Genomic DNA, 27,567 nt, shown 5'->3' with positions numbered 1-27,567 from the left:
AGGGTGTGTGTGTGTGTGTGTTTCTGTGTATGTGTGCCAACAGGTCTGTCAGTACTCCAGGGATGTAGAGTGACACAGGTGTGGCACGTAGATTAAGATTGGCACGGGGTGTGTGTGTGTGTAAGTGTGTGTGTGTGTGTGTGTGTGTGTGAGTGTGTGTGTGTGTATGTGTGTGTGTGTGTGTGTGTGAGTGTGTGTGTGTGTGTGTGTGTGTAAGAGTGTATGAGCGTGTGTGTATGAGTGTGTGTGTGTGTATGAGTGTGTACAGGTGTGTGACCGTCACTTACTCAGCTGCCACTCAGCAGCTGAGATCGGGCGCATATCCGTCCTCTCTCACGGCAGGCAATCATCTCTCTGAGGTCCATAGAGAGCGGTGTGTGTGTGTGTGAGTGTGTGTGTGTGCGACAGGTGGATATCTGAGGTCCGTGGAGAGTGCTGTCTGTCACACCAGTGTTTGAAATAGGGACTGATTGAAGACAGGGAGGGAACGTGAGGTGTGTGTGTGTAGGGGGGGGGGGGGGGTCAGGTCCAATTTCCTGTCACATTCAGGGGCGTTTCCATTCACCCAAGCAGTCTGAGCATGGCCCCCCTAACCCTCCCCCTTGACCCCCTCCAGATCTACAAAGGGTAGACCCCCATCTATTCAAAGTATAGAATAAGGTGCATACTATACTTGATGTGGTGACTGCCATGTTTGTGTGTGTATCCATAGTGAGCAGAGCTAGAGGTGGAAAGTGAAAGTGCTAGAAGTAAATAATAATAATTAAAAAGTGTATGTTGGTGGACACCTTATACAGAATAATGCAAGATGATGTTTTGGAAGGCAAGTCACTATACTTTGTTGGGATAAACTGGCAGCAAAACTTTGAATCGGTCAAACCCTTTCCAGAGTTCAAACCAGCATTCTTTGCAAAACTGAAACAAGCCTTGGAGGCTTCAGAGCCTCTGTATCATTTGGAATGTGTAATAATGTACCCAATTCACCTTTCTTCGTGTGTGTGTGTGTGTGTGTGTGTGTGTGTGTGTGTGTGTGTTAGAGACACAGAGAGAGAGGCAGAGTGTTTACATACACGGACAAAAGTCAGCACTGTTTTAGAGTCCATTATCGATCATTTGAAAATTGTCTGGTGAACTTTAGAGCGTAAAAATAGATTCATCAATTTGTCACCGTGTGGATCTCTTTGGGGAAAAAGGACATAAAGTGGTTTTTAAAAAGTGATTTCCTTCTATCATCCCTTTCTCTCTCACTCTCTCTCTCTTTCACTCTCTCTCCCTCTCCCATCTTCTCAATCTCTTTTCCTCTCTCAATCATTCTCACTTCTCTCTCTCTACTCTGCTCTCTCTCTTCCTCTTTCCTCTGCTCTTTCTCTCTCTGTCTCTCTCTCCCTCTTTCCTCTGCTCTCTTTAGCTGCTGCAGTCTTTCATTACTTTTTGACATTCCTTTTGGTTCTTGACAGATCATGTTGCTTAGCAACCACAGAGGTATCTTCCCTCTCCTGTAGCAGGTGAGTTGGTGTGAGTTTGTCATTGCTGAAAGTGTTTGGATCACTCACTTACCAGAAGTCAAACAGAGACAAGAAGAGACACAAACTTTGTTTGGCATCCTTCCGAAAGCGTAGACCAGTATCACTTTTCTGCATGGACCATATACTGAACAGTCTTAAGTTGTGACAATCACTTTTTCTTCTCTGCAGCAGGCAGGTGTGTGTATGTGTGTGTCTCTGTGAGTGTGTGTGCGTGTGTGTGTTCGTGTGTGTGTGTGTGTGTGTGTGTGTGTGTGTGTGTGTGTGTGTGTATTTGTCTCTGTGCATGTACAGTATGTATGTGTGTGTGTGTGTGTGTGTGTGTGTGTGTGTTGAGTGTTTGTTTAGATCAGAGGTCTTCAACCGGGGGTCCGCGACCCCCAGGGGGTCCACGGAGGTACTGCAGGGGGTCCGCCAAATTATTTCATCTGAAGCATTTTTTCTCTGTTCCAAAAATTAAAAACGTCCAAAAGACTACATAAACATAAACAGAACGTAAAAATTGCGTTCTATTCCTTAAAAATAATACATAGGCTACCCATGAGTCTTCACGCGATCATTTGATCATAATGGCAACATATGCACTTTTAGCTACATTTAGCTATCTGGTGCCAAAAGACGTTACCTGCCATAACCATACAATTTGAAATAATTGATCGTTTTGTAATTTCTCGGAACAAAAGCTCCTCGTCAGACACCACTGATGGCGGTTCAGGTGATCTACCTTCCATGAACAGCCAAAAGTGCAAACGGGAGAAGCCACGTAAATATTCAGAGAATTATCTGAAGTTTGCCTTCACCTACAAAGAGACCGATGGTGAAGAATTAGCAGTGTGCGTGGTTTGCTCGTCCGTGCTATCAAACAAAACTATGAAACCATCAAAGCTGCAACGACACTCAAAGACAACCCATGCTCACTTGAAAGAAAAAAAACATTTAATATTTCCCGTTTAAAATCTTTTGAGGGCCAGCGGACCTTGATGAGACAATCAGCCAAAGTGTGCGAGTTAGCTTTAAAAGCCTCTTATCAAGTTGCATTACGTGTCGCTCAGACCAAACAGCCATACATAATTGCGGGAAGTTTAATATTGCCAACAGCTAGTGATATGTGCAAAACAATGTTTGGGAAGGATGAGTACGTTAAAAAACTGAAAAGCATCCCAATGCCCGCCCTATTGATGATTTGGCAGCTGATGTGAGGGCACTACTAGTTGCAAAACTCCCGATAGCAGATTATTTTGCACTTCAATTAGATGAATCCACCGATGTGTCAAACGACGCTCAGCTTTTTTGTGATTTGTCGACCAAAATGAGATGCAGGAGGAATTTCTATTCTGTAAGCAGCTGCCTGGAGGTAAAAAAAGTTCAGAGATTTTCAAAGTGATCGACAATTTTTTCCGTGAACATGATATACCCTGGCCAAAATGTGTCGCGATGTGCACAGACGGGTGCAAGAGCCATGTATTACGCACTGCATGCTTCATAGGGAGAATGTTGTTGCCAAAGACATGAATGATGGATTCTCAAACGTCAAATCCCTCACTAGGTATGAGATATTTCATCCATACTTAAGCTTCTCAAGCTACTCCATTCTTTGTCCCTCCCTAATTGAATACAGAGTGATGGCTAACTGTACGGGAGAAAAAATGTCAATAATAGAATAAATTGAAATGAGTTGTGTGTCACAGATGATTTGTAATTCTGTTCAAACATGTCTAGGGGACAGTGTGTGTGTGACTGACACTTAAATCCAAATAAATTATATGAATATCAGGCCCAAATTTGGGGCGGCAGGGGTGGGGGTCCCTGCTCAGTGTCTCTCTCAGCCAAGGGGTCCTTGGGCTGAAAAAGGTTGAAGACCCCTGGTTTAGATAGTTACAGTACACTTGCCTTCAAAACCTGAACTCAAACTACACCACACAAGAGAACAGCACTAACAGTCCTCAAATCATCATCCGTAATTCATGAGAGGAAAGTTGTTGCACACATTCTCTTGAACTTAAATAATTGATTCACCTCAAAGTTCACACTCATTTACGGAAGCACTAAGCAAACATTAAACCATAACAAGTGCTGCCACTATATATAGCCATGAAGTCTAGGAATAGCTCCGCCTTGTGCATTGGCCCCTGTGACATCTGCCAGCTTTTGGATCGTAACTTTTCTTATTTAATTGTGATGTTCCCACAATGCCTTCTGCATGGCAGATAAGTAATTAACCTGTCAGTGTGCTGAACACACACCCACACACAGTCATACACCCACACTCGCATGTGAGCTCTTTTAGCCTCACACCCCTGCACTGTAAACCTGAACAAGTTCAGAGTACTTAAAACTTTTGATGTAACCGATTACATAATAAAATTTGAGTACATATATTATTATTTTTAAGTAAACTTAACTTAAAAATGATACATCGGCTATACTGATTTATTTTGTTATCGTTTTCATAATTTTTAAGTTCTCTGAACTTATATTCAAATATTCTTATACTTAAATCTTTTAACCTCTATGTACTAAATACTTTTCACTCAACAACACAAAATAAAATTAAGTTTTAAGCCTTAAAAATCAAGTTCAGTGCACTTAATATTGGTGAAAGAGTTCAACTTAATTATTCTGAGTAAATAATACTTAATAAGCTTACTTTTTTTAAGTTAACTCCGCTTGATTATTCTGAGTAGGTAATACTTAAATAGCTAACTTTTTTTAAGTGAGCACTACTTATTTTCAATCATTGACCACATATACTGATTTTCTGGTTCTGTTTACAAACTGACTTTAAACTGAAAGTTACTCTACAAGAAACATTCAAATCTATGTAGGATTTCTATTAAAAAGAGTGAGATGAGAAAAACTTAAGAGGCATCCCATCATTTATATTTCTTGTAAAACTGACAAAATAAAAGATTACATCAAAGCTTTAAAGAACAGTGTTACAAAGTTAACAAGTCAACAACAAATCGTTTATTTCAACAAATAATTTTTTAAGGTGAGTAAGGACGGTTTCAGAGGTTTGTTGTCATCCAGACACATAAAAGGTTCTGTATAAGAAGGTGTGCGTGAGTTTTTTGGGATATTCTTCTAAATTGAAAGCATATGTCAGGCCAAACAACAACATAAATGCCTCAGAAATCCTCTGCACCCAATTCAAAGATGTTCTCGCAGCTGAAGGGGTCGGGACCCGATGTAAGGAGAGCAACAGGAGCATCATCAAAATCTGGCTCCTCTTCCTCCTGCAAAACACCATCAATACAATTACCAGGAGAGTTTCAATGGAAACATATACAAAAAAACTGGCAATTAATAATACATAGTATCAACTAATATTAAAGTTTCAGTAACAAACAAAATGTGATCACTGTTGTGCAGTTAATCCTAGACATACCTGAAGGTCATAAGCCTCGAGGATCACCCGTAGCACCTCTGCTGTCAGTCCGTGATGCCTTCTGCCTGTACACAAAAATATCTCCTTTGGTTGACTCCTCTTTTTATATGTCTACATCAAATCGGTTTGTTGTTTATATGACTTGTCTTGTCTACGTTCTTTACTTGTGTGTGTATGTGTGTGTGTGTGTGTGTGTGTGTGTGTGTGTGTGTGTGTGTGTACCTGTTCACTCTGGTGCCCATAGCCCTTATAGTTTGTCTCATATGATGGCTTACAGAGAGAGATGTAAGAATAGAGAGAGAGAAGGAGAGAGCGATAGAGAATGTAAGGATAGAGAGAGAAAAAAGGAGAGAGGGAGGGAAAGAGTGTGAGAGAGATAGCCAGAGATAGAGATAGGGAGAGCAAGCATGGTTCCACCTGTTGTCTCTGTCTATTCTCTATAGACAGATGTTGTATCAAATTAGGTTTAAAACACACACACACACCCACACACACTAATGATCAGGTACACATCCCCACCCACTCACACACTCACAGAAGAATACAATGAGGAATACAATGAGGAGACTAAAGACTACATTTAGAAGAAGCCAAGAAAGTCTCTATATGGGGGAGGGGAGACATTTGAGCGGGAAACTGAGCTCTCCTGTTGTGTGAAACAGGAAAAGGTTTCATCTAAAAATAAAATATCCTCTGAGGTGATCACTCTAATCAGCCAGGTTGATGAGAGACACATACAGAGCTAATAGGCTACACACACATATGCACATGCACTGCAGGGCTCTCAAGTGTCACGCATTGAGCGTGACAGTCACTCATTTCGGTCTTTAGTCACGCACTCCCGCCACACATCGTATTTCTCACGCTGAAAAAAAACTCTAGGCTATTTAATGTGTCGCAGCGCGCAAACATGACCTGGCCGCGCTGCCCTCACCATGGAGGAATCAAGCACGTCTCCCCGAATCCCCTGGGGTTCTGCCGTGAAGTGCCACTTATCAGCCAATCAAAAGAAAAAATGGGCTACACAATAGCCAATCCGAAAAATACATCTTTTGTATCTGGGTAAGATTTAATCCAGCAACCAATTAAAATAAAGCATCCTAGAATTGCGCGCGATTGATCTTCCGGAGCTCCAAGCATCAGTCTTCTACATAGAATAAGTCGTCTCCTGTTTTAATGTTACAACACATTTACAATGGTTTGACACAAGCAATGACAACTTGACTGCAGTTAGAGAATATTTCCCAGATGATTAGCATCAGTTTTTAATGAGTGTTTGTAGCCAACACAGCCTGCCTTTACACTATAGCTTTGACTCCGAACTTCGTTAATAGGCTATAATAAATTTGAGTAGGCCTATTAAAAATATATATAGCCTATAATTCGAACGAATATTAGGCAGCCCTTAATATTCAATGATGTTATGGGCATTATTTTTGGTAAATGTGTTTGCTTGAACATTCTATTCAGATTTCGAGGTTTCTTCACGCCTGGTGAAGTTGTGAATCGCGAGCTCATTAGGCATACTAGCATGTTATAAATATCCTGGCCATGGATGCATTAATCATTGCATCTGTCTTTCAAAGATGTCAGGTAAAAAACAAATAAGCATCCTGTCCTTCGCCCAAAGAGGAAAGCCCACTAAAAAGGCCAGATTAGGCCCAGAGAAGGTTGTAAACACATTAGAGGAGGAGATGGTGGAAGAGGAAGAGACAGTACAGGTTGAAGAGGAAGAGACAGTACAGGTGGAGGAGGAAGAGACGGTGGAAGAGATGGTGGAAGAAACAGTGGAGGAGATGGCTAGAACAAAAGAGAGAAAAGTCCCAGGAGCAGCCCTACAAGACCTCTTTTAATAGTGAATGGACCTCTAAATGGCCATTTATTACTGTAGGAAGCACCAGCTCATATTACTGGTGCTCTATCTGCCGCCAAGAGACCTCGTGTGCCCATCCAGGTGTGCGGGATGTGACAAGGCACATAGGCAGTAAGGGGCATCAGCCCAAACAGCAGGCACTGAAGTCAACCAGCACAATTAATACATCCAATTCTATGACTATGGCATATATAATGGGAACCAACACCAAAAATGATAAAAGAGTCCAAAAAAGCAACAAACACCTACAATAAACATAATTCTCTTTCTCTCTCTCTCTCTCTCTCTCTCTCTCTCCCAAATTGAATACATACTTTGTAATTGGTTGAATTGTCAGTGCCATGTGTCAAATCTTTTCTGCAAGTCTGAGCAATTATTAACAACAAAACACTAAAAATAATATGGGGGGGGGGGGGGGGGGGGGGCTGGTCTGTGGGCATACGGCAGGGGCGGGGCGGGCGGAATGGGGGTGGGTCGGGGGCGTGGTCAGGGGGGGATATGTCACTCTTGCCTGTCTTCAAAACTTGAGAGCCCTGTGCACTGTATACAGAGCTAACACACACACACACACACACACACACACACATACAGAGCTAACACACACACACACACACACACACACACACACACACATGTTTTGCACTGTGGAAAGGGCATGAGCTTGAATACTTGATTTTAAACATATTGCACAGAGTTCTCATAACAAACCACGAAACAACTTCAGATCCAACATCTGCACTATTGTTGTACACAGTTCTCTGTTGGAAAAAACAGGCACCCTATACTGTACAAGTATATGTTCATGGTGACTGACTGCTAGAACAAGGCTACTGGTCCTGGTGAAACAGAGTGGTGGAGTCAGGAAGTCAGGAACGGGTTAAACCAGGTGACGAGGGTCAGAACCAACTAGCGGGAAAGCTTCAGTGATGTCACTACCTGTGGCTAATTGCTAATTAAACACACCTGTCCAGTTAGGACAGCCGCCCAAGCTGGTCTGGGGCTTGTGGTCTCTCTCATTTGTTTCGGCTACAGATGAGTCCAAACGAACTCTGGCATGTGGATTATCTCTCGTTATGGACAACCACCATCATCAACAACAAAAGAATATTAACATTAACAACAGCAACCATTAAAGGAATATTAAAACTGAAGAGCAGCTGAACTCCAGTGGTCTGCTAGCCTGGCAGTGTAATATGGCAACTCCACAGTGAGTCTGGGTTTGTTTCACTGTGTCGCATTTGGATGATTTTAGTTTAGTTATGCACCTCCATCAACAACACCAACACTAAAACACTAAAACGGAACTCCTCAAACAACCTGTTTGGGTCAGCTGGCAGCTAGACTGTGACACCCGCCGTGCAGAGAGAGCCACCAACAGGTAAGTGACCTCACCCGAGGGCAGTACTATGAAGTGAGGTAACTGGCTTATCCAGGAAACTTCACATGTAACTTCACGATGAATCTGTGCTACGAAAGGTGAAAACGTTTGACCTGAGGTATGCTGTCATGGCAATTTACGCTGCATCTCTAAACTGCTCCGAGCAGGCTATGTTCATGTTTAACTGGATGTTACACTACATAAGCACCGCCTCTTAGCCCACGATCTAAAGATTTTGGCGCACGGATTGTGAACAGCTCACTCGGACAAAAGACCAACAAAATCCTTCAGTTTATTCCGATGATGATCTCTGAACGATATCCAGACTTCATGTAGTCCATCGGTAATGCTTAACATCTGAGCAAAAATATTACTGTATGACATGTAATTGCAACGTAGTAGCCCACTTGATATCATACTAGATGCATTTATTGCGTTCCCTGGCCATTTGAACACAATAAAGATCGCAGGCAATTCCCATTTAAAAAATACTTTGTCTCATTTTAATATGCAAAGGTTAGGCCTATTATAACAGAGCACATTTAGAGCGCCGTCAAAAGATGCAATACAAATTTCAAGCAATTAAACAATATTTTTTTAGGCATGTTTTTATTCATTCATGTTTACCCTTTCCTAAAACACACACTATAATCATAGTTGGTACAGACATTGATCAAAGAAGGGTCAGCAGTTTTAGTTTAAACATTTTTTTATTTGCATTTTCTGCTGGCACTCAAGCTCCAGCATAGACTTATAGTGTGTGTGTGTGTGTTTGCTCCAGCATACATTTATAGTGTGTGTGTGTGTGTTTGCTCCAGCATACACTTATAGTGTGTGTGTGTGTGTGTGTTTGCTCCAGCATACACTTATAGAGGGTATGAGGTGTGTGTGTGTGTGCGCGTGTGTGCGCTCCAGCATACACTTATAGTGTGTGTGTGTGTGTTTGCTCCAGCATACACTTATAGAGGGTATGAGGTGTGTGTGTGTGTGTGTGTGTGTGTGTGTGTGTGTGTGTGTGTGTGTGTGTGTGTGTGTGTGTGTGTGTGTGTGTGTGCGTGCGCGCGTGTGTGCGCTCCAGCATTCACTTATAGAGGGGGTATGTATGTATATGTGTGTGTGTGTGTGTGTGTGTGTGTGTGTGTGTGTTAATAATATGTAGGCGCAGGACTGCTTGTGTATCTGTTTAACTAGTCAACAAATGGGAGGAGGCAGCAGAATCCTCATTACACCCAATGATGTTGATCGAATAGACAGACTTCAGGATTCTGTCCAGTTCTGTTTCCTGTAACAAATCCCATAGCAATACAATGTCCTATAAACAGAACTAACTTTCAACACACGCCAAGAAAGCTGTGAGCACTCTAAAAGTTAAAAAATAAAACAAATGTTCACACTGTAAAATGCAGTGTTAGGTACTCCAGTGTATTAAAAACATGAATATTTTAACGTGGCTGTTTCATGTTGTTATGCATTACAGTTCAGAAAATCGATTAACTTTTCACTGGAGAGGGGAGCTAACAGGGACTCGGTTTCACAGTGGTCTATTAAAAATGTATTCATATTTCAAAACGCAGAAGCTTGCCCAGATTAAATATATATGTTCGATAAACTTCAAGATAACAGTGGTTTGCACAACCACATATCAGGCAGTTTTTTAAACTGAAGCCTTGCTCAAATATTGAACACATTTCCAACTGACTCTTTTAAATATCAAATCATTTGTTTACTTCTATTGAGCTGTAGTTATGCTTGTAAGAGATGTGTGATGATTGGCAGAGGTTTTTAGCAAATTTTACTTGGGCGCTACCCACATAATCAGCTGTGCTGCTCATCCCACAAATGCATGATCCTTACAAGTTGGACATCATTGTAAAGGTAAATACACAGGCATTCCAACGATATAAAATACAATGCCAATTAGCATTGTAACAACAGAGAAATAATCGACCAAACACAAAACATTTTTTTATATAAAATATTGATATATATATATATATATATATGTGGGGGTGTGTGTTTGTGTGTATATGCATGGCTGTGTGTGAGCTTCTGTGCATATGTGTGGCTGCGTATGTGTGTGTTTATATGTATATATGTGTGTGCCAGAGGTGTAATACTAATGGGTGGTACACTCCTCAAAACCCCTGGAGGCTGTTGCCGGGGCGTGAGGGCTGATGCTCTGGTAACTAGGACAGAATGCTAGAGCTCTTCTCTCCCTGTGAGTTACCCCCTCAGGGGCAAAACATTCTCCAAAAGATCCCTCTGGTGTGACAAGTGTCACTTTTTTTAGTTTCCGTCTTTCTGGGGCAGGAAAAGTTACACTGTGGAAGTTGAGGGTTGAATTTCTCTCTTTCTGTTTCTCTCTCTCTCTCTTTCTCCCCCCACGCTCGTTCTGTTTTCTGTCTTCCGCTGACAGTCAGCTTCTCCCAGTGTGAGTGAGCAATTAAGTACTGCCTCTGATTGCATTATGAAGCAGTCGTTTCCGAGGAGGCTCTCATAAACAGTTGCTTCTTGACACACACACACACACACATCCCCCTTAAGATGAACTGTGGCTTCTTGTCTTGACACACAGACACTTCCATGCACACACACACACACATTTATGACTCTCACAAACAGTTACTTTTTGTTTCGTCACACACACACACACATTGACGGTGCCTCTCAGGAGGCTTTTAGAGAGAAGTTTCTTCTTGTCTGTGCCACTCTTCAAATCATTACACCATCTCCCATTCTCCCTGCCTCCTCAAAGCATAATCTGTTTCACCACTCATCTCAAAAGACAGCAGAGAGAGAGAGAGAGAGAGAGAGAGAGAAAAAGAGAAAAAGAGAAAAAGATCATATCCAGAGAAGATTCTCATTCTTATATTGCAGAAAGAAGCCCTATCTGTGGCTGATGTGACAGAATGAGCAGAAAATTGTTAAATTGTTGCATCACGATTAGTGAGCTCGACGTGGAGTTTTTCTCTTTGGGGTTTAGTTAGCATGGCAGATGAATATCAGGATGTGACGAGTCAGTGGTTGCTCACAAGACAAAGACCATACTGTGTATCAAGTGTAAGAGTGCACAATCAGACCAGAAAGTGTACACTGAATGTGTATGTGGGTGCAAGTTAGAGGGAAAGCACACATGTTTACCCTACACCAGCATGATGCCAACAGAGCCTCCTTTCCATCTCTGAATTGGTCATCTTCCTCTACAACCTGTGCTGTCCTAGCTGTAGCTGGTCTCTGTGCTCTCCTAGCTGTAGCTGGTCTCTGTGCTCTCCTAGCTGTAGCTGGTCTCTGTGCTCTCCTAGCTGTAGCTGGTCTCTGTGCTCTCCTAGCTGTAGCTGGTCTCTGTGCTCTCCTAGCTGAAGCTGGTCTCTGTGCTGTCCTAGCTGAAGCTGGTCTCTGTGTCCTGTGCTGTCCTAGCTGAAGCTGGTCTCTGTGTCCTGTGCTGTCCTAGCTGTAGCTGGTCTCTGTGTCCTGTGCTGTCCTAGCTGTAGCTGGTCTCCGTGTCCTGTGTCGGCGTGACACCCACAGGCTCTTATAGTGTGACTGATGGCTAGGGTCCTCAGACTTTATGCCTGATGCCCATGTGTCATTCAGCTCCACTCTGTGAGGTGCCTCACTGTCTCTCCTGTACAGTTGTGATACCGACAGACTGTACTTTTGCGTGTGTGGGTGGCTGCCTTCTCCTGTGCCAGCCTGTTACCCACGTGGCACCCCACTGCACTCTGTGTGGCGTGTGGTCGTCTCGCTGCTGTGCCAGTGTGTGTATGTCTGCCAGCTGGTACATCAGGTTCTCTTTAGCCCGCTGAGCCAGGAGCAGTTCTACAACTCCAGACTCCAGAGAGAATGGCATTACTGCGGTGGCCACACACCATCTCACACTCACTCAGTGTGTGTGTGTCTGTCTGTCTGTTCATCTGATATTTTCTTATTCCCTTTCTCTGACTGTGTGTGTCCCTTTAATGGCTCCACACTGAGCTCCTGTGTATTGTTTCACTGTGTCTTGAGCTTGGTGGCTTAACACACTCTTTCGACAGATGATTTCTTTATTTCAACCTGCATCTGACATTGAAAAAACCTACTGGAATTTCCTTAGCTGTACATGAAAACAAACAAAACAAGATTTATTTTCAGAGTTCTGAACAAACAAACAGACCGGGTAGAAAAGATTCAGCCAGAAGTTCAGTCCTATTCAAAGAGAAGAGTATACACACACACATTGAGTGAGACTGTGTGTGTGTGTGTGTCCCTAATGTCCTTATACTGAACTCCAGCACAGTGCTTTATTCTGCCATTTTCCCCATCATTCAAAAGGCTATGAATAAAGCCTTTATTTTCACTGGGCAGATCCATTTAAACCTTCGTCTGACACAAACCCGTTTTCTAAAGCTTTTATAAATCTCCTTACTCCCTCCTCTATTTGAGGAGACCGTGTTGCTTATGAAGGTTGAGTGATCATTGGATTACAGATGTGCTCTCCTACCAGTTAGCCAAGACATTTGAGACGCGATAAGTAGAGAAATAGATTATACTCCACCCGGAAAGGCCAGGCCTCTGTGTCACGCTCCCTGCCATCTTCCTTACTTTGTGTGGCAAGCCTGGAGTAATATAGTCATCTTTTTATGACGGTGACAAAAAAGGACATCCTATTCCCATTCGCATTTATTCAAGTTGGTTTCACATCCAATGAAATCTGTGACTTTTGCCTGACCTAGGGGCTAAGAGAGTTTGTGTGTGTGTGTGAAGCTTGACAGAGGCGTATCATGAACAAATACAGTTGACATATGACTTATCCCTTAATGCTATTATGCAACGAAGTAGGAATCATGCCCTTCAGATGAATGTGACCCAAGGTAGCAGCTCCACATTTATGTGCATCAGCATACTTCATAATAACTTTTAAATGATGAAATATTATAGATGGTTATTGTATTCTGACGCAGAACTATCAAGCAGAATTAAAGATGTTTCGTTTCAGCTCCCAGCAGTAATATAGGTCTCTGTCTCCCTCTAGCGAAGATAGAGAGGCAGTACAGCGCCTGCCTCTTCCTGGTCAGACTGATTAGACAAGTCCTGTGCCAAAGGGTTGCTGCTTTGCTTTAACATACAGATAATTATGAAGAGATCGGTAGATGGATACATACAGTATATAGACTGAATGAGTGGCTCAATTAAACAAAAGCTCCCTAAAATAGATGGAAAGATACAGACAGTTATATGGAGACTTGTACAAATAGGAGATATACTGAGACATACATGAGAGATACTGAGACATACATGAGATGCACTGTAAGAACACAACTGCTTGCCAGACAGACTTTCGACAGATGATTTCTTTATTTCAACCTGCATCTGACATTGAAAGAACCTACTGGAATTTCCTTAGCTGTACAAGAAAACAAACAAAACAAAAGTCAAGATTTATTTACAGAGTTTTGACCAAACAAACAAACCGAATAGAAAAGATTCAGCCAGAAGTTCAGTCCTGTTCAAAGAAAAGAGTATATATACACACACACACACACACACACACACACACACACACACACTTACAAATCCCCCACACATATACACATAAAAACACACACACAGACACACGTAACAGCTTTGCTGCATATTGAGCTGTTTGCTCCAGGCCACTGGTCCAGTTGAGTTGTGATCCTATGAGAGAGAGAGAAGCCCCACAAGCAGCCTCACTGATGCTCCCAACCCCGTTTCACTTCTTTAAAGCCACACTAGGTAAAATGATGCTGTAGATGTACCCGACAATAAGCCTGCAGCAATATGAACAGTTATTCCTTTTAAAGCCTTACTTTTATCTCGCAGAAAAAAAGAGGAATGTAAAGAGCGTCCCTCAGGACATTTCCCATCTTTACTCCCGGTTCACCTGATGACCTGAAGGGTCAAATCATTGCAAATGAAATCTTTTCAGGATGGGAGAATCCAGTGTGTGGACTTTGTCTGTCCTGGACAAGGACGTCTGGTAAGATCACTCTACTTCACAGTAACTGAAGCCCCTTACTGGCGAGGCTTCCACATGGAGGAGCAGTGGCCTGAGTCAGAGGGAGCTGAGCACACACACACACACAGAGAGATAGAGAGAGCTGTCTCACAGGAGCTTTTGGTCAGAAGACAATGAAGACAGCAGAGATGAAATCGGCCATGTGCTTGCAGACAGCTGACAGAAGGGGGCAGCAGGGAGCAGCTGACTCCAGAACAGTTCAGGACCAGAGGTGCATTCAAATTCGGTGAACAGAGGTCAACATTTGAGGCGGACACATTTTCTTTTGACTTTTTAATTTGCGTGTTTTTGCAAACATGCAAATTACTGTTTCATTTAAATGGTAACCCTCAGTCCAGTCCAACCCTCAGTTGTATGTTCGCTGAGAATCACCTCCTCCGTTTGAGTGTGTGTGTGCAAAACAAATGTACAGTGAACTCAAAGAAAACAAAAAAATGTTGTGGACGTTTGCCTTTGCTAGTTTGAACGCACCTCTGATCTGTTGCAGTGTCCATTGCTATCTGGACTAGAAAAGGTATGATATGAGGAGCTGCTTGACCAGCACACACACACACACATTTCAGTAAGGTATGATATGAAGATCTTTTGTCCTTTACTCTGAAAACAGCAAAAGCCAACTGTGTGAATGACCCCATCCCTCTTAGATCACATGGAAGAAGCTCACACATCTTTCTCTAGGATGAGCTTCATCTTTATGTTTTTTTAGTCTCTTTCGCATCATCAAATCGATGCATATTGGTCCCTTGGCAACCAGATATCACTAAGCAGGAAATGGCCTCTGTGCTGTTTTCATCATTTAAACAAACACTTGCTTGAGGGTCACTTAACCTCCTCCAACCTTTACAGTTCCTTCCAGCGTGAAATGTGTTTGAGAGAAAGCTACTTGATCCTACTGCCAGATAGGAAGACAGCCTAACAGAATAGTCTAGGGAGTAGGCCGAAGTGGCCTGCAGACTGCACAGATATAGAATCCATTCAGAGCAAGACAGAGAGGGGAAGATACTGTGCCTTCAACACACACACACACACACACACACACACACACACAGTTTGTTCTTCGAAGAGACGTCTGACCCTCGTCAGTGTAATCCGTCCTCCAGAGAGCCCTTCACCTGCCAGATCTTCACAGTTCGGTCTCTGCCCAATCACACACACAGGAAAAGTCAAAGGTCACTAACGCACTAAACAATTAATTTCATTTCACATAACATCACTACTGCCTTTACTTAGTGTGTGAGTGTACACTTGCCTGTGTGTGCCTGTGTGTGTGTGTGTGTGTGTGTGTGTTATTGTCTGTGTGTAAGTAATTATTGTGCGTGCGTGCATGTGTGTGCATGTATGCGTGTTGGCAGGAGTGTGTGTGTATAAGTACTCACTCTGATGCGGTGAAGATGTGCCCAGTGTTTACGGATATGTCATTTATGGGCATGTTATGCCCACGGAGTTCGCCAAGAGGTGCCAGTGTCTCGGAGTTCCAGAACTTCAGTAGCCCCGCCCGACACACACTCACCAATGAGGAAGAACCAGGAAGCAGTGCCAGTGCACTTGGCCAATCAGAGTGAGCGGCAGGCACTTGCTGGAGAATGTCAGAAGAGAAAGACAGATTAGAACAGATAATGACTGAGTGACTGAGTGAATGAAACAGAGACAGACAGACAGACAGACAGACAGACAGACAGACAGACAGACAGACAGACAGACAGACAGACAGACAGACAGACAGACACAGAGAAGCACAATGTGACAGAAGGGGATGAGATAGATGGATAGAAAGTGTGTTTAAGAGGTCCTGTCTATATCCCTAGGTCCCATCTCTAATCCCCTAGTCTCACCTTTAGCAGGTGTTTGTGGGACAGGTCCCATCTCTTGATGCTATGGTCTCGGGAGCCGCTGTAGAGGACGTCCCCCTGCATTGCCAGAGACTCGATGCCGTCCAGGTGAACAGGGTCAAAGCTGTGACTGGGCGGGACACTCCCCTGGGAGCCCTCCAGCACATCAAACATCTGAGAGACAAACAAACAAACAAACAAACATTAGTTTACAAAACAGATCTGAGGAACAGACAGAGGGTTGTTTGACTGTAGCTTTCAGATGTGATCAATAAGTGTTCAATATATAAATAGCCTCGTGGAGGGAATTATCTTCGATAATGAACAGCTGGACATCATGCAACAGCGGGGTATTCCACATTAAAATATCTGCTGATTGGATAACAGAGCTGAGCTGTACCTGAAGTCCCTCCCGTCAGGGTCAGTTGTCTGATCTTTCACAGTTATCTAGACAAGTCAGTAATTCAGCTTTGTGGACCCCTCTCCCCCCAAGGGACTCACCCTGATGTTGTGGTCCTTAGAACCGGTGATGACCACGTCTTGGCCGTTCCCCGTCTGGTCGACCGTCAGGCACATGACCGGTCCATGGTGACCAGTCAGCTTCCCAGTAGAGACAAACCTGCAGAGAAAGACAGGAGACATAAGCACCGGTCAGTGTGTAATCTCGTGTAACACCAGTCAGTGTTATCTCTGATCACACCGGTCAGTGTCTCATCTGTGGTCAGTGTGTCATGTTTACCTCCTGAGGTCCCACATGCGTACGGAGTTCCCTGCGGCTGCGTATAGGAAAGACCCTGTGGGGTTGAGGGCGATCTGGTTAATCTGGTTCTCGCCGGGTGGAATGACCACACCTCGGTTGCAGCTGTCGCCGGGGGTAACCTGCCCAGAAGACCTGAGACAGAAACAGAGACAGATTTTTTTTTATCTCATGAAGACGTGCACAGAAAAAGGGGTGTGACTTTGTGTAAGACTTTGATGTAGGCAGTGAACACTAGGCTGGATGAAGACCTCACCTGTGTGTGTGTGTGTGTGTGTGTGTGTGTGAGACTCACGTGAGTGTGCGTATGCACTTGGCAGAGTCGCGGATGTCCCAGACTTTGATGTAGGCGGTGGAGACGGTGAACACCAGGCTGGATGAGTACCTCACCGACACCACACTGCTGGGGTGGTCGCCTAGCGACATGATCTCCTGCCCTGTCACCAGGTTCCACACCTTACAGGTACGATCTGGGGTCGGAGGTCAGAGGAGAAAGGTTAACGGAGTGGTAGAGGTAGTCACCATTGTGTGTGTGTGTGCGCGCGCGCTCACCCTTCGAGCCAGTGAATAGCATGTCAGTGGAGTCCACACTCAGCAGTGCTTTGGTGTGTGTGTGTGTGTGTGTGTGTGTGTGTGTGTGTGTGTGTGTGTGTGTGTGTGTGTGTGTGTGTGTGTGTGTGTGTGCTCACCCTTTGAGCCAGTGAAGAGCAGGTCATCAGTGGAGTCCACACACAGCAGTGCTTTGGTGTGTCCCTCTGCCACATGCACACACTGCAGCTTGGCCCCGCGTGCATCTTTCCCACTCTGCACAGGGTTGATCACCCCCCTGTGGACGGGAGGACACACTACAGTGCACCATTTCAGACAAACCACAACAGCTTGTGATCTACCAGCTCCTGCCATGCCTTCAGGTCAGCACAGTCTACATGAATACTCACGGGCAGCTAGCATGCTAACGCTTCCTTGCTCTCATTTCTGAGGTCATGAACATTAAAGAGTATGAGTATTAATCAGCAGCATTGCCAGTCTGATCTGAAATGTATTGTTATCCTCATATTACAGAGCCATGGAGCTGCTCTCCAACGGTTTCCAAGTGCCTGCATAGCCATACTGTTTCTTCTGACTTATATGCTACTTAATAATGAATTCACTCAACTAACCAGGCTGTTTATTTTGCATGCATGTAAAAAGGTCAGAGTCCATTTTATTGTCTGTGTGTGTGTGCAAGCGCGTGTGTGTGTGTTTGTGGACGCTTGTGCATGCAGGTCTTTCTGCCTGGTGGTAACATGCATGTATTCATGCCCAAGATAGGAACCAGGGGTGAGAAGGGGAGAGGAGAGAGGGATGAAGAGATGGCCGCAGAGGAGAGGAGAGGGTGATGTGTGAAGGATAAAGGGATACCTTTGAAACTCTAAAACAGCAGAGTCATCCGGCCTACAACAAAACACACACACACACACACACACACAGTCACCACCTCAGGACAGAGAGGACAGTTAAGACTGTCTTGTGACATAAGAGGACTTAAGACACAGACAAGACTCAGGACAGTAAAAGGACAGTAACATAAGGACAGTGATTGTAATGGTATGTGGTACCTGTAGTACCTGGTATCTGTCAGACACGCTACAGCCTGTCTTTAGTTTACATTTAAATTTACATTTAGTCATTTAGCAGACGCTTTTATCCAAAGCGACTTACATATGTGCGACTTACAATGTATACACATTTTACATTTTTACACTGATGGCACACTGCACATCAGGAGCAATTAGGGGTTCAGTGTCTTGCTCAAGGACGCTTCGACAGGGAATCGAACTAGCAACCTTCTGATTACTAACCGACTTCTTTACCTCCTGTACCACTGTCGCCCCCGTTTAGTGTTTCAAGGTTGTTCCAGTGTTTCAAGGTCGTTCTAGTGTTCTAACACTAACTTGTGGTCCACATGAGTTCTGAATCTGCATTTGGCCCAAAAGGTTCCCAAGCTGTTTGTAACTGTTTTCAGCTATGGTTCACATTACCACATACCCTAATGCGACTTCAGTATGGGCAATATGGAGTCTTGCCCTATTCTCTAACCCCCCCTTCTCTATCTGTCTCTCTCTCTCTCTCTCTCTCTCTCACTAGAGTTGTGTCTTACGTTCGGCTCTCGGGTGCTTTGGCTTTCTCGGTGGAGCTCTGCCCTCTCTCCAGCATCCTCCTTCGTGTCAGAGGTGAACGCTCCAGAGCCCGACGCTCCGTTGCCGTGGGAGACCTGGCACCAGATCTGCACAGGGAATATAATTAGCCATCGTGATTCCTCCACAGGTTGCTATGGTAACCCTCTCCAGTTAATGATGGGTCTCAGGCTAGTTGGTGCTTTCCTTTCAGGTTTGAACTATTAGCACTCAAAGGTCAGACACTTGTACTTACAGAAGGACTGAAATCACATACATGAAAATCTGTAGATTAACACAAAGTATGCCTCTGAAACACAATGTAATGAGAGAAATTCTAGCCCAAGTCTGTTTAACTGATAATTGTCACAACAAATAACTTTCAGCTTTTGTGCAACTACCTGTTAGATGATTTTATACTTATATTTAGACTTCTGAATAGTGTTTTATAGACTCAAGAAAGCAACATGCCAACACAAACCCCCCAACCCCAAGCCCCCCAGACCTACATGTTTCTGGAGGTGAGAGCGGAGGGGGAGACCGTGGTCTCTCGATCCCCCAGGTGGTGCACACCCTCTGGGCTCTCCACCACGGGCAGCAGGGGGGGCGTGAAGTCCTCCGGGGGAGCGTCTGGACACGGGTCGGCGTACAGTAGCTCCATCTGCGTGGTCGTCCTTCTGCGTGCCTGAGTCGAGGGCAGAGGTAACAGGTCAGTACATGTAAAATGCTTAAGTATATGCTGGTCTGTGTAAGACTCACACACTCGCACGCACGCACACACACACACACACACACACTCGCACGCACACACTACCTTATTCCTGGGTCTGGCTTCTCCGCAAAGCTTCATCAGGTCTGATGCCAAAGAGCTGTAGAACACAACACCGGTTTAACACAGAGATCAACACCTGGCCTGACTTCATACACTTAGCAGTATGAACTATAGGAGGGTGTGTGTGTCACCACTCAAACTGGTGGCGAACTAGATCCGTTTAGGGGTGTTTACTTTAGTTCTAGAGATGATGTGTGATATTTCTTATTTAACAGGAATTCTAGCTGCAGTGTAAGCAAACTAACAGTTACCGAAGTCTGTGGGTATCCAACTAAAGTAACATGGCAAAAGTAACATAGTAACTGTTGCCATAACAGTATTTACAGGGCCACTGAGTTTTTTGTGTGTGTGTGTGTGTGTGTGTGTGTGTGTGTGTGTGTGTGTCACGTACCTGCCCTCTGTGGCAGGGCTTTGGGCTGACTCATCACTACTGCTTTCATCTCCGTTTTCTGGGCGATCAGAGAAAACACAGATAAATCACTCAGCTTGATCTCACCCTCTCACACACACACACTCTCTCGCTCACACACACACACACACACTCTCACTCACACATTCTCTCTCACTCACACATTCTCTCTCTCTCACTCACTCACTCACTCACTCATTGAAGCTACAAAGTGAGTCGATGGCTAGTATCAGTGTGACATGCACTGCCTTTTGTGAACACATCACATGTCAGTGTCTCTGAATTCAACAGAACCAGAGAAGCAGAGGTCAGAGGTGAAAGGTAATGGGTCAGGTTGTCAGTAGGTCAGCGTTCAAAGTGTCATAATGCCTCAGGAAATGACATAATCAGAGCAGAGAGACAGCGCTCAACACTAGAGGCTCATTATGGAAGGGCATCTACACAGAGAAAGAAAGCACTGGGGTTTAATTAGCAGGCGAGTAAAAACACTACTCTGCAATTATGCACTAATGCACTAATGCAATGCTTTAGTTTGGCTCTTTAGATTTCAAACTGGTTGGTCAGCACTGTATTTGTCAGCTTATGAGCATAGACAGCAGACAAGGTCTCAAATACACACTGTTTGCTACTAACTGAGATGGGGGCGGGGGCGGGGGGGGCTGCTCATTTTAGTAGATACTTGGTAAGCATCCCTCAACCTGCGCTCATAGAGATCTGCTGCCTTAATGTGGACCTGCGTTCATAGAGATCTAATGCCTTAATGTGGATCTAGAAATCTGCTGCCTGAATGTGGACCTGCGCTCATAGAGATTTGATGCCTTAATGTGGACCTGCGCTCATAGAGATCTGCTGCCTTACTGTCAAATAGAGTGTGACCAAAGGGAGGCCCTGGAGGAGCAGTTTGTAGAGGAGGAGAGGGGTTAGGGGACTCATGCCACGCTGTGGGGCAGCACTGTTAACGCTCTGGGGTTAGTCTACAGCACGGCCTCTCAATCCATCTCCTGGTCCCCCCCACTACTTCAGGTCTTCCATCTATCCCATCCCAAAACACAGCTGATTACAGGCAGTGGAATAACAAGGCACTTGATTGGCTAAATCAGGTGCATTCAGCGAATCAGAAGTGGTATTTAGGAGATTGGTCAGGGACAGATGATATGCAGAGCAGGGGGACTCAGTCATGAGCAATTTGTTCCTTCCTTGTAAAAAGTTGATGACGCAACTATGCCGTTCTGTTCACCTTTTCTGAGTTCTAGCTGAACTGTTGGAATCTCCATGTACAGGTAAATACTCACTAAGCGTGTGAACAAAGGGCACATCAAGCTGTCAGTGCCAGACACTATATATTACTCTTTGAATTGGGGAAACAGATATCTCTCTGGTAAAATATAATGTGCCCTGTCTGTATTTCTTAAAAAAAATAAAAAAATAAATAAAAATCGCCAAACTAACGCTCTACTGCTCGCTAGTAAAACCCGTATGTTTGTGGACCATAGACATTTCCTACTCTCCAACAGACACACTATATACAAATAAATCTACAGTTCATATCCATAGAGATTTTCATCCCACAAAACTGTATAAACTGATTTATTTAATTGTTGCTACGTCACAGTAGACTAGCCTACAAATTAAACACAATATTGCGTCATCCTGAACTTTTTGCAAGGCCTGAACAAACTGCCTGTGACTGCTCCAGGGGCAAGATTGACTGAACCCTGTTTCTATGGAGACACATGCACTCACTCTAGAGCTTAGAACACTGCCGGGGAAGATTCTAGAATCAGCTTCTACTACTCACCTGCCGGCACGTTACCTAGTTCTGTTTTAGAATTCAGGGTCACAAAGGAGGAAGAGAGCAAAAGAAAAATAATCAAAAGAAAGGATTGATTTGGATGGACAAGTGGTTATGGTGGTGGTGGGTATAAGTGGTGTGTGTATGTGTGTGTGTGGAGAGATGAGTAAAAAGCTTACAGTTGTGAATAATCTACTGTGTTGTACAACATGACACCAAATTCCATGGTAGTGTCTAGATGTGGGACAGGATTGGTTGTGCTTGTCATGTCATGATTGACTAGAGTGTAATTTAGCTAGTCAGAGTGACTGGAATGGTTTTGATTTGCCAGTCAGGAGACTGGAACATCTCTGATTGGCTTATCGTGAACCACAGGAGTGTGACTGCCCAGTTAAGACACTCAAATGTAAGAGATCTGATTGGCGGGTAGTATAGAATGTGGCTGGGTCAAGGCTCTGTGAGAGCTCTGATTGGTGAGTAGTGTAGATCGGGCCTGGTCAAGGCTTTGTGAGAGCTCTGATTGGCTGGTCAGGACTTGGTGACAGCTCTGATTGGTGGCGTACCCTGTAGTGCGTTACCCAGCAGGGCGTCCAGCTCTGGGTTGAGCTCGGCTTTCTCCTTGAGCATGTGGAAGAGCAGCTGGTTCTGTGTGGCACTGGTGATCTCTGTCTGCTTCAGACGGCCCTCCGTCACCTTAATCTGGGACTCCTTCTGGGCCGCTTGCAGACCCTGAGGGTGGGGGGTGGGGGGCGACAGCATGTTAGAAACCACAGTCTACCAATCAAACATTAAGAGTCCGCCAGCATGTTGGAATATACTTACCCGCTGTCATCTAGAGTGAGTCTCATGGCCAAACATTTGGAGTATGGCAAAACACATACAGGACCAAATCTATTTAATCTTACACATGCCAGGTCAAATTAGCACACTTAAATCAACACGTATGTATGTCTGTCTGTCTGTCTGTGTGCATGCACCTTGTTGATAGCCATGGACAGGAGGTGATCCAACAGCAGGCGTGCTTCAGACAGAGTACAGGAGCTGATCACCGCGGAAACATCCACTGTGTCACCCTCCTCCTACGTGACAAAATATTTACATTCATATTTACATTCACATTGATTCATTTAGCAGAAACTTTTATCCTGCCGTACAGTTAAGGTACATATTTACTGGAAATGTAACCTATGACCTTTGTTTTGCTTGATCCTTGCTCAAACACACACACACACACACACACACACACACCTTAGCCTCCTCCATCTGCATGATGTTCGCCTGGCACTCTGCGATGTTGTCGTTGATGTAATCAATGTTGGCACTGAGGGATTCCAGCTCCTCGCTCAGCGATGCCAGCGGTCGGTCGGTGTCCGTGCCCTCCGTGGTGATCTTCTCGCGCTTCCTGGAAACCTTCTCACGGCGCCTGGTAAGATCCTCCCTTTGCTACCATGCCACAATGACATGATGAGATGAGAGGGGAAATGAAAAAGCACAAAATAGGAACCAGTTTCACTGCTAATACACATAATCCACTAATTCCCTGTCCACAGAGTGGTTAATGTTGGGATGAGGGGTGTGTGTGTGTAGTGTATGTAGTGTGTGTAATGTGTCATTGCTATTATATTTTAGGTTTGTGTTTATGTGTACTTTCATATTTCTAAGGAGGTTCATAATGCCTGTAGGTGCATATTTACATGACTCACTCTTCAAGCCAGTGAATAGCATGTCAGTGGAGTCCACACTCAGCAGTGCTTTGGTGTGTGTGTGTGTGTGTGTGTGTGTGTCTCTACCTTGAGCAGCCGGTTCATATCAGCCTCCATGTTGGAGATGGTCAAGCGTTGCATGATGATGTCACTGATGCGACGCTCTAGCGACTGCCACTTGGTGCGGGCCATCCTGCTGGAGTAGGGCCCGCCCCGTTGCCCAGGGTACCGCCTGAGAGGAAGGAGAGAAGAGGGATAACCACACACACACACACAAACAAAATGCAAGCCTGCACATATACATAGATCTCTCTCTCTTTCACACACTCTCTTTCTCACACTGTCTCTCTCACACTGTCACTCACACAAACACACACATGCGTAATAGAACCATAGTGTGGCCCCGGTGTCTGTACCTGGTGCCGTTGGCAGGTGTGGCCCCAGGAGTGTGAGGTCTGGTGGGGGTGGGGCTGGGGATGGGGCGATGATAAATGTCCTGATGGGGCTCTGGGAGACTCACTTTCCGGCTCGACTTACCTGAGGCCGGCCTCACCTGTCGCCTCAGTGCTGTCACCTGACACAGAAGAGAACACCGCACACTTGATCTCACGTTACTGCTTACAATATATACAAGTTGAACCAGCTGGTCTACTCTTCCTTGTTCCAGGGGAGTTTGCGTTCAGACAGCCACTGCCATATTACAGAGGGCTAGACCAGGCTAGGCTAGGTGTTGAGGCAATACAGTAATGAAGTACTTCTGGGCCAGGCTAGGCTAGGGCGGGTTATCATCTTTTTCCATCTTTCCTTGACCTCATGACGTTTCCCAGGTCAAGGAAAAGACAACCGCAGTGCTAAGAGAATTTGACTGCACTTATACTAGGCTACCAATTATGCGAAGGCAGATGTTCCATGGGTACCGTTGATCAGTTGTTGACTGGGTTGTTGGGTTAAGCTAGGTGTTGATGTAGTGGAGTTATGAGGTACAGTGGGCTAGGCTAGGTGTTGAGGTAGTGGAGTTATGGGGTACTGTGGGCTAGGCTAGGCTAGGCTAAGCTAGACATGGGTACAATGGTCTCACCTCCTCTGTCCTCCTGCGCAGAATAAGATCATGCTGTCTCTTCTGGGCCTCCAGCTGCTTCACCACATGCTGAGGAAAGGAGAGAGACACGACAAGCAAGTGAGTGTAGCCGTACAGCACATCATACCAGCAGACTGTTCCAGAACCATAACCTTAATATTCAGCATGCTTTTCCATGAGTACAGTCTTTGTTGCCACAAAGAAGTTAAACAGGGGCAAAATGCCTCCAGGAAATCAGTATACCTGTGTGTGTGTGTGTGTGTGTGTGTGTGTGTGTGTGTGTGTGTGTGTGTGTGTGTGTGTGTTGATCAGTGGGGCTCATGTGTCAGTTGTGTGATGACATGGTGGCTCTCTAGCTCACCTCCTGCTTGCGCTGGTCCTTCTTCAGCGTGGCGATCTCTCGGTTCCGCTTGGTTTCAGTGGCACGGTTCCGCTCCTGCTGTTCCTTCATCTGTTTCATCAGGCTAACCTGCGCAGAACACACATGGGGGTCACTGTGACAATGCAAAAGCCAGGGAACAGGTGGAACAGTGACAAGACTAAAGGTACCCAGACACACACACACACACACACACACACACACACACACACACACACCCCCACCCCTCTGCACTGGTTCTTCATCAGCCAGGAACTCACTCTGTCTTTAACTTATACTGACACACCTTCACACACACACACACTGTAGTTTCTTGAGCCGTTTCCTCATACTGCACTGATTCTTCAGTACACACACACACACACACACACACACACACACCTTGGTCTTCTTCATCTCTCCCACGTCCAGCTGTAGTTTCTTGAGCTGTTTCTCGTACTGGGTCTGGTTCTTCAGTAAGCGGGCGTGCTCCTTCTGGGCTGACTGGAGTTTCTGCAGCTCCTTGTTCATGGAGCTTAGCCTGCGCTCGTACTCCACCTTGATCTTCTTCGCCTTCTCCTCCGTACACGTCTCCACCGAGCCTGCGCACCAATCACACAGGGTCAGGGTCTCACTTCCCTTAACAACACCATGTATTTTACGGTCTCTATTTCTGATATCAGGCTTCAAGTTTACGGGCATGTTGTAGTGATCTTTTATCTTGGTCTGTAACATCACAAGTTTCTGCTCGTACTGTTGTGTGTGTGTGTGTGTGTGTGTGTGTGTGTGTGTGTGTGTGTGTGTGTGTGTGTGTATACACACCCATGTTGTGCAGCACGCGGTCTCTCTCCAGCTGTGTGTCTCTAATCTTGGTGTGCAACATCATGAGCTTCTGCTCGTACTGCTGCTTGAGTGTGTGTAGCCTCCGCTGGCTGTTCTCCAGCTCGTCGATGAGCTTCTGCTTGATGGCGATCTCACACGTGATGTTGGCCAGGTCCGCCTGGAAGTTCTCTGTAGGACACATAAGAGATGAAGTATCCGTACGCATGCACACACACGCACACGCACGCTCAATCAGATTAATCTGATTTGCGTACGTACACACAAATTACACACACAGAGCCCAAACTATACTGTTCATAGATGAGCAGAGTAATTCCACTTTCTCGTCCAGCTCAGAGTCAGAATTGTCCGACACACACGCACTACGTAGATGAGCAGAGTGGTGTCTGACCTTCCCCTTTCTCGTCCAGCTCAGAGTCAGACTCGTCTAAGCTCTCCTCCCCCTCCATCTCACTGTCCTCATCCTCTCCCTCGTTCTCCTCTCCTTCATCATGGTCACTGCCCTCCTGTGAAACACAAACAGATGAATAAATATACATTTTTACACACACAGGTATGCCTACACAAATACATCATCCAATGTGCGTATACACACACACAGGTATGCCTACACAAATACATCACCCAATGTGCGTATACACACACACAGGTATGCCTACACAAATACATCATCCAATGTGCGTATACACACACACAGGTATGCCTACACAAATACACACACACACACACACACACACACACACACACACACACTCCATGTTGACCCACCCCTTCTGCCTCCTCACTGGTGCGTTCATGCCCCTCCCTCTCCTGATCGTTGTCTGGCGTTTCTTCTTTGACCACACTACAGGAGGAAACAGAATGTGAGACTGTGAGACTGTTGACACACACACACACACACACACACGGCAGGGGTGCAGGGCAGTACGTCACATTAGCCATAAGCATCCTCAGAATCATGGGAAATTTCACAGAAGTGTAAAATCAATCAGCATTACTAGCAAGAAGATTACTGATGGGGTAAATGGGTTACTGTTGACATTGTGAGTGATTTTAAGTTTGCACTTATTCAGGCAAAAGTAATACATGGTGATAGTCATTGTTGTCAGTAATTCCCATGTTCTACAACAATCTATAGTTACTGTGGGAAACTACAGTACTGGTACAGGTAGTTACTGCAGCAACAGTCACCAGGTGTTAAACCCCACCTCTCCTGGTCAGAGAGAACTGAAGGCCGTCAGTATTCAGGAATCTCTGCCCTGGCGATTACACAAACTCACCCTGCAGGTCAAAGGTTATAGGTGAAAAGTTAAACTCCACGGGGTTAGTCAGCTGACCCACAGAGTGAATGAGCCCTGATTGTTCTATGGAGACCCACAAATACCACAAGAATCAAGGTTAAGGAGGAAAGAGATAGAGACCGACAGACAGACAGACTTGGGGTAGGGGTGGGGTGGGGTGGGGTGTTACTCCAGTGCAGGTCGGGGGTGAGTGGGGGTGAGTTGGGGGTGGGGGGGTCATGACTGGGCAAACCTGTCGTGGTCCTGCTCCTCTGAGTGACTCTCCTCCAGGTGCTGAAGCCTTCAGTGTGTGTGAGGGAGGGGGCGAGGCACATACAGGGGGAGAGAG

General features: G+C 45.1%; 1 protein-coding gene across 6 annotated transcripts in view; it reads right to left on the bottom strand.

Annotated features, from left to right (window-relative positions):
• Window positions 1-14,624: 14,624 nt before the first annotated feature.
• Window positions 14,625-27,567, bottom strand: part of LOC105891160 (kinesin-like protein KIF21A) — a 42,586-nt gene continuing 29,643 nt past the window's right edge. The window contains exons 12-36 of one of the 6 annotated variants that reach the window (XM_031582454.2): window positions 27,472-27,519; window positions 26,707-26,782; window positions 26,330-26,444; window positions 25,918-26,106; window positions 25,498-25,697; window positions 25,099-25,206; window positions 24,738-24,806; window positions 24,076-24,233; window positions 23,747-23,891; window positions 23,205-23,399; window positions 22,934-23,035; window positions 22,520-22,685; window positions 21,963-21,983; window positions 20,147-20,204; window positions 19,738-19,792; window positions 19,433-19,608; window positions 18,908-19,033; window positions 18,169-18,201; window positions 17,457-17,593; window positions 17,063-17,237; window positions 16,750-16,902; window positions 16,512-16,629; window positions 16,014-16,184; window positions 15,558-15,757; window positions 14,625-15,318 (exon numbers count right to left, since the gene is read on the bottom strand). In XM_031582454.2, the coding sequence (XP_031438314.1) occupies window positions 15,261-15,318; window positions 15,558-15,757; window positions 16,014-16,184; window positions 16,512-16,629; window positions 16,750-16,902; window positions 17,063-17,237; window positions 17,457-17,593; window positions 18,169-18,201; window positions 18,908-19,033; window positions 19,433-19,608; window positions 19,738-19,792; window positions 20,147-20,204; window positions 21,963-21,983; window positions 22,520-22,685; window positions 22,934-23,035; window positions 23,205-23,399; window positions 23,747-23,891; window positions 24,076-24,233; window positions 24,738-24,806; window positions 25,099-25,206; window positions 25,498-25,697; window positions 25,918-26,106; window positions 26,330-26,444; window positions 26,707-26,782; window positions 27,472-27,519 (3,052 nt within the window). In that variant the 3' untranslated portion in view covers window positions 14,625-15,260. The remainder of the gene's footprint in view (window positions 15,319-15,557; window positions 15,758-16,013; window positions 16,185-16,511; window positions 16,630-16,749; window positions 16,903-17,062; window positions 17,238-17,456; window positions 17,594-18,168; window positions 18,202-18,907; window positions 19,034-19,432; window positions 19,609-19,737; window positions 19,793-20,146; window positions 20,205-21,962; window positions 21,984-22,519; window positions 22,686-22,933; window positions 23,036-23,204; window positions 23,400-23,746; window positions 23,892-24,075; window positions 24,234-24,737; window positions 24,807-25,098; window positions 25,207-25,497; window positions 25,698-25,917; window positions 26,107-26,329; window positions 26,445-26,706; window positions 26,783-27,471; window positions 27,520-27,567) is intronic. The other 5 variants (XM_031582455.2, XM_031582456.2, XM_031582457.2 and 2 more) reach the window with 5 other exon arrangements.

This window comes from Clupea harengus, chromosome 16 (genome assembly GCF_900700415.2).
Source record: "Clupea harengus chromosome 16, Ch_v2.0.2, whole genome shotgun sequence".
Taxonomy (NCBI): Eukaryota; Metazoa; Chordata; class Actinopteri; order Clupeiformes; family Clupeidae; genus Clupea; species Clupea harengus.
The sequence above is the reverse complement of the archived record's forward strand: the minus strand, read 5'-3'. Positions and strand labels throughout refer to the sequence as shown.